This window comes from Mesocricetus auratus, unplaced genomic scaffold, assembly GCF_017639785.1.
Source record: "Mesocricetus auratus isolate SY011 unplaced genomic scaffold, BCM_Maur_2.0 Super-Scaffold_100676, whole genome shotgun sequence".
Lineage (NCBI taxonomy): Eukaryota > Metazoa > Chordata > Mammalia > Rodentia > Cricetidae > Mesocricetus > Mesocricetus auratus.
In genome coordinates, this window is record NW_024429266.1 from 17,615,277 (window position 1) to 17,628,651 (window position 13,375).

A 13,375-nucleotide genomic window follows, 5' to 3' on the forward strand; every position below is an offset into this window, starting at 1 on the left:
TGTTTTTGAGAAGTAAAAGAGACATTGATTATTGCATTTTTTAATTTAAATTGACCCAGCCCAAGCATGCAAAGTGATGGAAACACTACAAAAACAGTAACATCATCTCCCCTAGTTCTATGACAAATACACATGGAAATTCTACATGGAACTTAATTATATTCTGACAATTATTTTCCATTAGTGAATTAAATGTGACAATGGAACATGCTTTTTGTCCTTGATTTTGGAGAGAAGTCAAACGTTTGCTTCCGGAACCTAAGCTCTCTGGTTAGTGAAATGAGTTTTTCCTAGTGACTCCATGGAACTTGCCAGAAGACACCTGTGCACCTGTTCCAGTAGCCAGTGGTTCCAGTCCATGGCCGCCCTCTCAAGAATCCCAGAAGTCTCGGGGACAGTTGGTACACAAGTAGGTAGGCACTTCCAATGGCTATCAGGGATCCCAGGACCAAGAGCCCAGTGTTTATCACCTGCAAGGATGACAAAAATCCAAAACCATTCACCCAGAGGTTGAATCTCAAGATAAAGTTCACTCCTCCATCACAGACAAGTGTGCAGTTCTTTGTTGTTTTAACTTGAGGCACAGTTAATTGCTTGTCCTCTGTTCTGTCCTTGTCCTTATTTCAGTGTACTCTGCCTGCTTGACTCTTCCTTGCATTTCATATCTTTGAAGTCAGGGGCACTATTTTATTTGGGGTGTACGTATGTGTATTGTGTGTGCACATGCAGGAGGTGCACTTGCCAGTGCATAGACATGTGGAGGCTAGAGATCAATGTCAGGTGGCTTCCTCCTCCTCTCTCCAATTTACTGTTTGAGACAGTCTCCCATTGAACTTGAAACTCACTGTTTTGGCTAGAAAGCCCCTGTAATACACCCCCACACATTAAAACATAGTTATAGATGTGTACTGTGCCAAGCTTTTATGTGGGTGCTGCTGGTCTCATCATAGGCTCTCATTTCATAACTATGCAGGAAGAACTTTACCTACAGAGCAATCTTCCAAGCCCCTATTTTACTCATCTTTATGGAGGTAGAGCTTATAGGTAGACCTTGATTCTTCCAACCCATTCTCTACACAGTGAAGTGACTGATCTAAAATCCTAGCCTGGGTGTTTAAGTCTTCTTAGGTCTCCCAGCATTCCTGTTTCAATAAGATGCTAAAGACTCTAGTTACCTCTCTGGCTTCCATCTGGCCATTCTTACACCCTGGGTCTTCAGGCTAGTGTATCTTCATCCTTCCTTTTCTAGCCTCCACACATACTCTCCTTGCAGTAGTCCAGGAAGCATTCTCCACCATGTTTGCCCACCTTTTCTATTAGTTCCCAAACCACATGTATGGCAGGCACTATGTCTTGTTCACTGAAGTATCTAGCTCAGTATATATTCATTCAATAAAAGTATTGACAAATGAAGTTATAACACCCCCAAAGCAGTCAGAAATCTGAATTGCAATTCATGACACCCCTGGGTCAGCTTCTCAAAATGAAGGCATCACTATACTCTACTAGATGGTATTTTTTTTAGTGACACAGTTCTGTCTAATTTTACAAGTTAAACCTATGAAGATACCACATAATGCAAAAGTCAAGAATGGATCACAATTCTATTATAAGATAAAAAGCTGAGCAATATCAGCCTTGTTTTCCTCTTCAAATTTCTCTTTACTGTTTTTCCCCATCATGCAGAGTATGTGCTTTCTACTCTGTAGACTCAGAACAGGTATTATTTGGAAGAGAAGCCTAATATCTCTGTGCTGTCATGTCTGTATTTTCCTGAAATTAAGATGACCATGAAACTAGATGACACTTCAACACATCACACTTTTCAATATTCAAATTCTTCCAACCTTTTTTTGCCAATGCCAGCGCAGCACTGCCTCGTGGTATCTTATTCTGGTAAAGGCAACCTGCAGGGGGATTTAAAAAGCATCTGATGTACTCTTTAATAGCTAAACAGAGAGAAAGTGAGGGAAAGTCTTTAATACAGTCCTTACCATGGTATAGAGAGGGATGAAGGTAGATGGCATGATAGCATGAAGAAATTTGTCTAGGAGCCTTTGAAACAGGAACCACCTAGAGTTGACATGTGCTCGCATCTGCAATGACAGGACTCTTAACAAGAATACCTTACATGAAGCACCTCTGTTTCCTTACAGCAGTTTTCTTTATTCACAGTTGTCACAATAATGGATGCCAACAAAATATCAAATAAAATCCCATTTCCATGATAGTCATTCCCAAGTGCTTCTAAGAAATTTCAAGAGTATAAAACATTGCCTTGAACATGTACAAGATCTAGTTTGTTTTCTCAGAAGACAATTTCAATATAAAATATTCTGTTTCAGCAAAAGATTTATTGAAGCAGAGTTTTGAATGACCTGTAAGATCAAAGATTTGATCAAGTTCTGTTGCCCCCTACTTAGTTGGAAACATTGTTTATGGCAACAAGGATTATTTATAGTCATTTCTGTCCTGATTTATATTCCTTCTTAGGACAAATGCTGTGCTATAGTCAAACTAGCTTTAACTGTGTGTGCTTGTGTGTATGTGTGTGCATGCTTGTGTGTGTGCATGTGTGCATGCGTGTGTATGTGTGTGCATGCTTGTGTGTGTGCACGCTTATGTATGTGTGTGCGCATGCTTGTGTGTGTATGTGTGTGGTGTGTGTGTGCATGCTTGTGTGTGTCCACCCATGTGTAGAATGTGTGTGGTATGTGCACAGGTATGTGCATATGCATGCAGAGACTAGGAAGGACTCCTGCTGGGTCACTGTCCTCCTTATCCCAGCCAGGCAGAGTTTCCCATTGAACTTAGAGCTATTCTGACAGCAAGCGAGGCCCTCACGACTCTGGAGCCCCAAGTGCATGGCCATGCATCCTGGGGATTAGAACTCAGGTCCTTATACTTGAGCAGCAAGTGTCCTCAGCCAGAGTCATCTCCCAGACCATCACCTGCTTTTAGAGTCAGACAATATGTATCAACAAAGTCTTCCAGTATCTTCTAGAACTCCATTATAGATGTTACAATTATGATCAAATTGAAGCCAACATTATCTCTTTCTATCTTCAAGAGATATGAGAATGGTCACTATTTTCCTTGTATTGTGTAAATTTTTCCATTCCACTATTTTAAAGCAATAATAATCATTTGTCATAAGATTTTCATGTGACCAGCTTAAAATGGGAATGAATGTGTAAATCTTAATAGCATTCATCTTTGTGATCAAGAATTTCTTTGGTAGCCGGGCGTTGGTGGCATACGCCTTTGATCCCAGCACTTGGAAGGCAGAGGCAGGCAGATCTCTGTGAGTTCGAGGCCTGCCTGGTCTACAAGAGCTAGTTCCAGGACAGTCTCCAAAGCCACAGAGAAACCCTGTCTCGAAAAAAAAAAAAAAAAGAACTTCTTTGGCATTATATACTATTTTTATTCCATGGTATTCTAAATACTGAGGATATTCTGTTAAGAAAAAGTTATTCAGACCTGGGGTGATGACATATGCCTTTAATCCCAACACTTGGGAGGCAGAGGCAGGCAGATCACTGAGTTTAAGGCCACTCTGGTCTACAGATCAAGTTTCAGGACAGCTAGAGTTGTTTCACAGAGAAACCTTATCTCAAAAACAGAAAGAAAGAAAGAGAAAGGAAGGAAGAAAGGGAAAAAGGAAAGAAAGAAAAAGAAAGTAATTCAATATTTCTAAGATTTCACAATTATTTTAATGTATCCCAAATTCAAGAGAATAGAATATGGTTACCTCCCAAATGTCTGAAATTTGTACCTGTGAAAATTTAAACATTTTGTCATCTCTGCTATCTTCAAAATGCTCCTGTAATCAGAAATGATGAGTAGGAGTCTTTGTCATTGGCTACATAATAACAGTCTACCTCTGTTTAAGGAATGCTGTGTGTGTGTGTGTGTGTGTGTGTGTGTGCTGCATGTGTATATGTGTGTTTTTGTCCACACATATGCAGCATGTATGAGGCAGGGCTGGAGAAAAGAAAAAGTCTTCTAGTCTATTGGTGAATGGTGTCATGGAATGGGGCCAAACTCTTCTCACCTCTATGTAATTGTACATAGACAGGTCTGAAATAGCATGGTCATCTGGAATCCTAAATCTTGAGAATTCAGGAAGGCACATACCTAGAAACCAAAATTAAATAAAACACAGATGTGTTTAAAATAATATGCAGAAAAATGCTGGAGAGATGGCTCAGTGGTTAAGAGTATTGGCTGTTGTCCAGAGGCCCTGAACTCAGTTCCCAGCACCCACCTTGGGTGGCTCCCAAGCACCTGTAACTCTGGCTCAGAAGATCCAGTGCCATCTTCTGACCTCTGTACCTGTGCACACTTGCTATACACTCCACACAGACACATAAATCCTTCTAAAAAGCAAAATAAAATCTATTTAAAAAATGCTGGTCTCCACCTACGTCAAACTAAGGCAGGCAGACACCATCTAGTCAGACACAGAGAAGCAGTGTGAAAGTAAGATACACACAAGTAAGAAAGGTAATAAGCCCCAAGGCAAAAGGGAGATGAAGTGAAACAAGTAAATTTAAGTTAAAAGAGCTAGCCAGAAACAAGCCTAAGCTAGGCCGAACATTCAAAACTAATAAGTCTCTCATGATTTGGGAACTGATTGGTAGCCCAAAAGAAAAAAATCTAGTATGTGTCACAGTAACCCTTTTCCTAAGCTGATTATCCCAGGTATTGTTACAGTAATGGAAAGATTTCTAGCACTTTCCTCCAACCCAGGCTTCCCTCTCTGGGTGTTCACTCCCTGGGATGGGCAAAGACTATGGCAGAGATGTTATTAGAGTGCCAGGATCATAAGTAGGCCCACAACTGATGATCTGGGATAGTCCATGTCCCCCTGAGAAAGCATACTTACTAAGATCATTATTAAATTTGTCCATTAGCTCATCAAATACCAAGCAGTCTTCAAAGCCCTGAAACAAGAAAAAGGGGAAAATAAGGCATAAATAATGAAATACTTCATAGTAATTATAAAGATAACTAGTACTTGTGGGCATAGTGCACATATTGGGGATCTTTAGTAGGTAATAGATTCTCATCCAGCAGCTGGACCCTCACACTGTGTTTGCCTCATTGATAACCATAATGATAAGAATGATTTGAAAATTAATAACAAAACATTAAATGCATCTATGATTTTGGTGGTTCTCAATGCTTAAGACTAACAATTACACATCTCTACCATGAGTTAGTTGTAAACTGTCCAGGTCTTTAAGATTCACATTTAGAATGATTTAATGAGCTGAGCATATAGCCTAATGGTTGAGGGCTCTGCCTGCCGTGTGTGAGGCCTTAGGTTCAATCCCTATTACTGCTAAAAAATATTAATGATAGGATCAAATTAATTTACCTCCTATAACTCAAATTTAAAACTAATTTTGAACACAAAGAACTTGAAAAATTAGTAAGTTCATACAAAATGCAATGAAGAATAAGAACCCTAAGTAGTATATTTCCATTATCTACAAATACAAACTACAGTTTTAGTGGCAATGTAAAAATGCATAAAATATACTTTTCATATCAATTATAGTGATTGCATTTGAAGCAGTAAATGCACTTTCCAATGAATGTCTGCTAATTCTTTCTGGTATAGGAACTTTGACATCAAAGATGACATACAAGGCGAAGGCAACAGTTATAAATTCTTACTTCAAATAATTTTGTTTTCTCTGCAATATTGGGATAGACACTAGTAAAATTGTAGTGTTAGAGGTGAAAGGTGGGTATCAGGGAAGTTATGCAAAACTAATTGTGTAGTGAATCCCTGAGGCAAGATTTTAATTGCTTCCAGAATTTGGGCATTTTATCCATAAAGCTATTATAATGGATGCTTTCTTATGCTGTTATGAAACAAAGAGATTACAACTGCTTTGTGGGAAAGTCTCAAGTTTCTTTCACTTGGAATGCAATTATGTCATCAAAGCAATATGACTAGTGATTGGTAAACTATCATCACGTACATATACATGAAAGAAGTTAATACGATTCTTGATTTTAACATTTAATATAGAAGCAGTGTATTTTAAAATTTTCTGTCTAACCAGAATACCAAAATTTCCATGGAGGTAGGAGTATTCAACATTTAACCAGTATACAGTTTTATTTAGACCTGCCAATCATATAGCCAAGTTTCTACATTAGTCTGTAGACACAGTTCTCATGAAAATAGGATGCCATATCATACATTGTGTGCTTTTCTCTGGATTGGATTATTGTATAAAATAATCTGGATCCTCGATGGAGCTGAAATGAGTCTGACCGAGCAACTGGAGTGATGAGCGAAATGGCTGTGTTCTTGGGATTGTGTGGTGATGGTTTAGACAGCACTGCTATTAGGATTTACTACTCGTGACAGACCTTGGAATGTTCCAAGAACTTTCCTACAGGAAAAGTACTCACCGCATTCATTCCTTGTCCAAAAAATGGGACAATGGCATGAGCCGCATCTCCCATGAGCACACAGTGTGACTTCAGGTGGAAGGGAGAACACTTCACTGATATCATGGGCTGGGCAGGCAGCAGGAAGAAGTCTCTCATGAGGGCTTGCCTTTAGGAGAAAGCAATCAGAATATGAACAGGTTATGTGGGGCCAAGCACTGCTAAGTTCTTTCAGATTTATTGGCTTCATTTTGAGGAAAACAGATGATGGCAGCAGTAAAACAGCAACCGAGGGACAGAGATGCAGCTCAGTGGAAGATTGCTCATCTAACACATGAAGGCTCCTGGGAGCCAGGGAAAGGTCTCCAGAACCAGGGGAAAAGGAAAGGGGAAATTGGTTTCTTCTGGAAATAAATTCTGCTATTTTAGGGCTGTGGAGAAGGTTAATTTCGTAAAGGCTGACCATGCAAGCATGAGGCCCTGAGTTCAGTTAAAAGAAAGAGGCAGAAGTGCTCTAAACCAAGCCTGGCAGCACGTGACTGTGTTTCCAACACCAAAGGCCAAAGAATGAGGGTTACGGGTTCCAAGTCAGCTTGGGCTACAACAGGGAAACCTTGTGTGAGAAACAAAAACTCCTGCTTCTCTTTGGCCTGATTGTTCATGTTCCCCAAGTAACGTGTGAAATCTGAATCCTCAGCATGATGGTAGCTGCAGTCAGGAACTTGGGAGGGGATTCATTCGCAAGCATGGAGCCCAGATAGAATCGGATTTGTGCCCTTACAGAACAAGCTCTAGGAAGACCCATGTCCCTTTCGGTCAAGGGAATTCTCAAAGGCAGAAGGCGCCTTCTGTGAGCCAGGAAGCAGCTCTCATCAGACACAAATCTGCTGGTACCTGGATCTTGAACATTTCAGCTTCCAGAGCTGGGAGAAACGGCTTCTGTCACTTCTGAGTCACCCAGTGTGTGGCAGTTTTGTTGTGGCAGGCCTGTAGAGTGTACAGCTAACACTGTTTCTGTAGCACTGTTCTGTCTCCCTGGAGGGAGCACTGGAGTGAAAAGTGAGCTAGGTGTTTGTTTTGTTTGTTCCTTCTTTCTGTGTGTGTGTGTGTGTGTGTGTGTGTGTGTGTGTGTGTCTGTGTCTCTCTCTGTCTCTGTTTCTCTGTCTCTGTCTCTCTGTCTGTCTGTCTCTCTCTCTCTCTCTCTCTCTGTGTGTGTGTGTGTGTGTGTGTGTGTCTGTGTCTCTCTCTGTCTCTGTTTCTCTGTCTCTGTCTCTCTGTCTCTCTCTCTGTGTGTGTCTGTCTCTCTCTCTTTCTCTCTCTCTCTCTCTCTCTCTCTCTCTCTGTCTCTCTCTCTCTCTCTCTCTCTCTCTCTCTCTGTGTGTGTGTGTGTGTAGTAAATGCAGGAACATACAGCAAAGTCCATGTGGAGGGTGACGCTGACATGGCAGATGAGCAGCAGTCACAAACCAGCTTTCTAGCTAATTCACTCAGCCTTGCGGGGCAGAACTTACTGTAACACGAAAAATAAAAGACCCAGAGACAGATATTGGGATTGAAGCTTCAAGCTGAAGATCAGAAGAGCAAAGCAGTCAGCCACTAGCTCTTATCTCTACCTGAGTTCAGATGAAAGGGGTGATCCTCAAACTGCTCCCAACTTCACTGCTCCTCAGATTCTCTCAGACTTCTAAACTCTCCTCATTGTGGCTAGAGACTCAATGCCTTCCTAGTCTCAATTTGGTTGGAGAATGAATCCCAGCTCTGAGACCCTGTTTCTGTCTTAAATACCTCCATTGTGTCCTGAGATTAAACGCATGTGATCCCAAGTGCTGAGATTATCTTTGTTTGAGCTGTTTCTCTTTAGGACTGGATATATTTCATGTAGTCAGTGTGGCCTTGAACTAACAGAAATCCATCTACCTCTTAATCCTGAGTCTAAGGATTAAAGGTACATGCCTGTCTTCTATGGTTTGTGTCCTAATTCTCAGGCAAACTTTAATAAATCATAAATAATATATCACCACAACTTAATCCGTGTGGGCCCTGTGCTAAATAATGTAGAGAATAACCTTATTTAGTCTACAATATCCTGCCCATGGCAGGTAGTTTCATTTAGCAGCCCACAAGGAACCCTGAGCATAGAGGAGCCCACAGTTAGGAAGATGTCAGGCCTGTGACAGATATCTGCTATGTCACATATCTGTGTCTCAAAAAACAGTCACAACCAGTCTTGTGGCAGGCACACCAAGCCTGGGGAGCCTGAGGAAGACCGAGGGACACTGGTGCTTGTGTTCCTGGGATAAATTGGGTATTATTTCCTTAGTATCTCCACTCATAGCAAAGAGCTCACTTAGACTTTCATGTTAATGGTGGTTTCTAGCCAGTGCGATTTTTTTTTCTTTTTGGTTTTTTCAAGACAGAGTTTTTCTGTATTGTTTTGGAGGCTGTCCTGGAACTAGCTCTTGTAGATCAGGCTGGTCTCGAACTCACAGAGATCCGCCTGCCTCTGCCTCCTGAGTGCTGGGATTAAAGGCATGCGCCACCACCACCTGGCTCCAGTCAGTGCATTTTAAAAATTATTTTTAAAGAAAAACTGAAACAGTTTTGTTTGAATTTAAATTAACTCAAACCAAAGACATGAAAGACTTACTCTCCCATCAGAGGGATGGCGTCTGGAAAGTTCTTCTGGAAGAAGCCCAGCACATCATCACTTGTTGGAAGTTTTTCAAAGTCGTCAAAGGACATGAACAAGGTACATGTGAAAGATCTGTCCTGTGACGGAGAGGAACAGGGTGAGACAGGAAAGAGACTGTGACGCTGGCACTAAATGTGGGTCCCTAAACCACAGAGTCCTCACTGGGACTAAGGATCTCCTGGAGGAGAATGTCCAAGCCAGCTTTGTCCCTTTTCCCTGGAGGACAGCTCTGTCATATCTCAGGTGCTCCTTGCTTCCTGGGTCACTAGGAGAATTGCTACTGTGCAAACTATCCATGTTCACCAAGTAAATACCACCTTTAGATTGTCTATAGATTGTCTTAAGTGATTTTCCCCCCTGTCTTCCTCTTAAGAAATTATTGGTCCTATGACAGACAGCAACAGGAAGAAAACCGCTATCACAGAACACAGAAAGCTGGATACATAAACCCTGGAGACTAATGAAAGAACACACACACACACACACACACACCCTCATGTCCCACAGACCTTAACTGGAATTGCTTTCTAATACACAACCTAAATCTCTTTAGCTTTATTGTGGCACTTGCTCCTTGACCTGACAGCACCCTACATATGAACTCTTCATTATCCTGTCAGAACAGTCTCCTTTCTAAAGTAAATACTGAACTTGCTTCTGGTTTTTCCTCAGAAACCCAAAGCTTCAAAGGCAGAATCATTAAATAGATTAAATAATGATGAGGTCAACTAGGTTATAAATACCCAACACAAAAGTAAGTAATGAAAATATTAATTATAGATATATTTGTAGCTGATAGGAAGGTGTACATTACCATGTTTGGAAGGGCAATCATCATAAAGGCATTTCTAGGCCAAATATGAAGATAATTAGGCTCCATGGCATACTGTAAGGCAAAAAACACAGGTTCAATTGGCAAGGGATTCATCTGTACCATGGCTTTGCACTGCTTCTGCAGTAATCTAGACCATTCCTATAGATATGGCACATTGCACATGGGTTGCTGCATGAAGTAGATACTGTCTAAGAAAATACTTTGTGTTCTATCTTTATACAATCAAACTTGAGCAAGTTTTTTGTAAGCATTTATTTCAAGATTTGAGAACATACTATATTAAGACATTGTTTCTTTTTTCTTCCTGTCTTTCTATACACATAAATATGCATGTTAATATACATATGTATGTTCGTGCACATAAAAATAAATATAAAACATACATGTGGGTAGATATTTGTGTAGGGGGATTGTGTGCAATAATTTACACTTAGCACTCTTATAGACTGAACAGAAAAGTCTTTGAGTCTAAGAACAAAACTGAAGGAACAGCACAGTCTCCTAGCTACCCTTATCATGACCTTACAAGGGTCTGTATCTGCCTGACTTCACTGTTCTTCCATTGTTTGTTTGATTTTATTTGTTGCTGCTGCTTTTGGCCCAGGACCTAAACAAAGACTAAAACACAGACACTGAAATGAATCAAGTGCCTAAGTGTTTGGTTTCAAAGACTGATTATACAGTAAATAACAGTGAATAGAAGGGTCAAGAAAGTACAGATGCCACAAAAAAGCCAAGTTGCTTCTGCTTAATAATACAAGAGGTAGGAAAACAGTGAGAGTTTTGGTGCTGACTGTAAGTACAGGAAATAACATGTAAGTGGTCAAAACAGGATCTTGTAACGAAGACCAGAGCATAGGCGAGCTAAGCCACCTTTTACCAGCTTTACAAGGCACCTAGCACATGGATGGGAGTGGAGAAAATACCCTGCGTGTCCTTCCTGCCATCTTTTGAATTTTTGTACCACCCCTCATCTTTTCAGAACTCTAAAAGGTAAGAAAAGGAGGAAAATAGCAAGAGAAGCTTGGTTTCCCAACACAAGACCAAAGGTCAAAGCTTGATTAAAATAGTGAAGAAGACAACATTCGAATTCTGTCTTCCTCACAGACACAAAGAATGGCTTGTGTATCAAGGCAAGGACACTATATTACCAAGAACACATGGAAGTTCACAAATAGGCCTGGAGCCTGGTAGGCAGCCTTTAAACCCCAGCTTCTTTATTACTCTAGAGAGACAACTGTATGGGACAGCAGTCTGAGGGCAGCCAGCTTGAAGTCCCTCAAAATGTAAGGCCAGACAGCTTTCTGACTGTGCTAGAACAGCTCAGAGGTAAATCTTGGGGTGTGGGAGGAGAGACGGGAAGAACGTAAGAACCAGAGGATGTCGAAAGTGAAATGGTGTTTCTAGACATGGCACGGTTATTGTAGTCAAGAACTCACAGCATCTATGGCTACTTGCATGAGATCTACACAAAATCAAGTCATCTCAAATTTCCACACAGATAAGAGAGATGGTTTCCAGGCACTGTGTGTTCCTGTGGAGCTTCTGGCAATTGATAGCTACCTCTAGAGGATGGACAATCTTTCTCCTTTGAGAGTATGGCTGCTGGTAAGTTCCCCATGTTCCAGTGGATGGTCCCATATCCATGCACACATGAACAGCACTAACTGGACTTAGTGTTGGGAAAAAATAAGACTAAGAATGAAAAGGGGAGGAGGAGGAGGAGGTGGAGCCAGGAGGAGGATGTGTCAAGAGGAGATAGGGAGTTACGTCATTGTATATACACATGCATAAAATTCTCAAAGAATAAAATAAAATATAGGCTTTAAGGTAAAGCAGTAAAGCTAAGTTCACAAACCTTTTAAGAACTAAAAGAATACAAGATGTTCTCCTAATAATACCCAAAGGCTTTGCATCCAGTCTCTCTTCCCACTCCACACCTCAGAGACGGAGGGTAAGTTGCACATCAAAAAAGAGCGAGAAAGAGGAGAGAGGGAGGAAAGATGTAGACAATTCCAGGAAGTGATCTGAGCTGACCATACACAAACAACATATGTTTTCTCCAATTTTGGTTCCTAGATTTTACTTAGATACATAAAGTCGTGCATATATACTTCAAGAAAGTAGAAGTAAAACTACGTAAGGGTCAAAGTGGGAGAGGGGGAACAAAGGGCAGAAGGTCCTGGGTAGGAATATGCTGAGTGCACAATACATGTCCAAAAACTTAAATGTATAAATACATACTTTAGAGGACAGAAATTTAAAAAAAAAACTATTGCCTAAAGTTGTTCAGGGGCTTGTTACGATGCCCCTGTCTTTGGGCTACATTTGTCTCAAGACACTGTTGTTTGAAGAAAATGAGACCTTGAGAAAAAAATCTATTAATCATTATCAATAATTATATGTGGCTGAAATGTAAGTGATTACCTCACAGCTACCTTATTTGGTGCTGTTCTGATGACATCAGGACTGCTCTGTCAACAGAACTATCTCACCCTGGAATCCAGAGTTATCAGTTCTCCAACTGTGAGTCGGGAGCCTCATACAACAGGCACAGGGAAGTTAGTGGAGTGATTTGACAAGTGATTTGCACAGTATGTTAGAATGTAACTCCCCTGTCTCAATTAACTAGATATTTTATAGATGACTTACTTCATCTTAGGAGAGATGAAATCAGATCAGAACTTTAAAATGGGTGTTTTGGATACAAATTAAGCCTTTGATGTTATCTGCTCTATCTTATAACTTAATGTTCTTATATTGCCTCTGTTATTATTCCCTTTTCCACAAGTTTCTATGTTTGATTATGACAGAGTAAAATAGTTTTGCTTTATTTTTTTAAACAGAAAATTTTATATTAAAATAATCTCATGTAAAAATTTTCATAGCATTTATTTGCTTCTGGCATAGTAATGGAGCAATAAGGGAATGAGAAAAATTCAATTTAAATCTTTTCAGAAATATATTCTTAATCTACTCCACTAGCTCTCCTTAGATGCTCCTGTGGGGGAAGGACTACAGGAAGGGAGAAGACCTACCTCTCCATTCTTTGGTGGGATTGTCAACTCCATGTACCCATGAGGGATGTATTGCTGACTGTAATCAAAGCGGGGCTTCTTCATGAGGTGGGCTCTGACAGTTGAATAGGCTCCATCACATCCTACAATTAGGTCATAAGTGACATCTCTGGGAACTTTGTCAGGTCTGAAAAACAGAATGAACCACCCCCCACCAACAAAAACATCTAGTGAAAATTGTAATATATTTCTACTTGGGTGTAAAAAGAAAACTCTAGAGGTAACTCAAAATACCCACCTTTACACATCTCATTTAGAGCCTGACTTTATCTAACTTGAATTAACAGATTTAAAATTAAGATGGAAATGTTTGTCCCAGACATGGTTTTGCTTTGAGAATGAGAATAATGTACCACC

General features: G+C 40.4%; 1 protein-coding gene across 3 annotated transcripts in view; it reads right to left on the bottom strand.

The window, feature by feature from the left end:
• Positions 1–13,375, bottom strand: part of Kmo (kynurenine 3-monooxygenase) — a 32,540-nt gene continuing 19,165 nt past the window's right edge. For 2 of the 3 annotated variants that reach the window (XM_021231893.2, XM_040738899.1), the window contains exons 7-15: positions 12,980–13,145; positions 9,921–9,992; positions 9,062–9,183; positions 6,436–6,583; positions 4,889–4,946; positions 4,055–4,137; positions 1,995–2,096; positions 1,848–1,907; positions 1–470 (exon numbers count right to left, since the gene is read on the bottom strand). In XM_021231893.2, coding sequence (XP_021087552.1) covers positions 291–470; positions 1,848–1,907; positions 1,995–2,096; positions 4,055–4,137; positions 4,889–4,946; positions 6,436–6,583; positions 9,062–9,183; positions 9,921–9,992; positions 12,980–13,145 — 991 coding nt within the window. In that variant the 3' untranslated portion in view covers positions 1–290. The remainder of the gene's footprint in view (positions 471–1,847; positions 1,908–1,994; positions 2,097–4,054; positions 4,138–4,888; positions 4,947–6,435; positions 6,584–9,061; positions 9,184–9,920; positions 9,993–12,979; positions 13,146–13,375) is intronic. The other variant, XM_040738898.1, reaches the window with a different exon arrangement.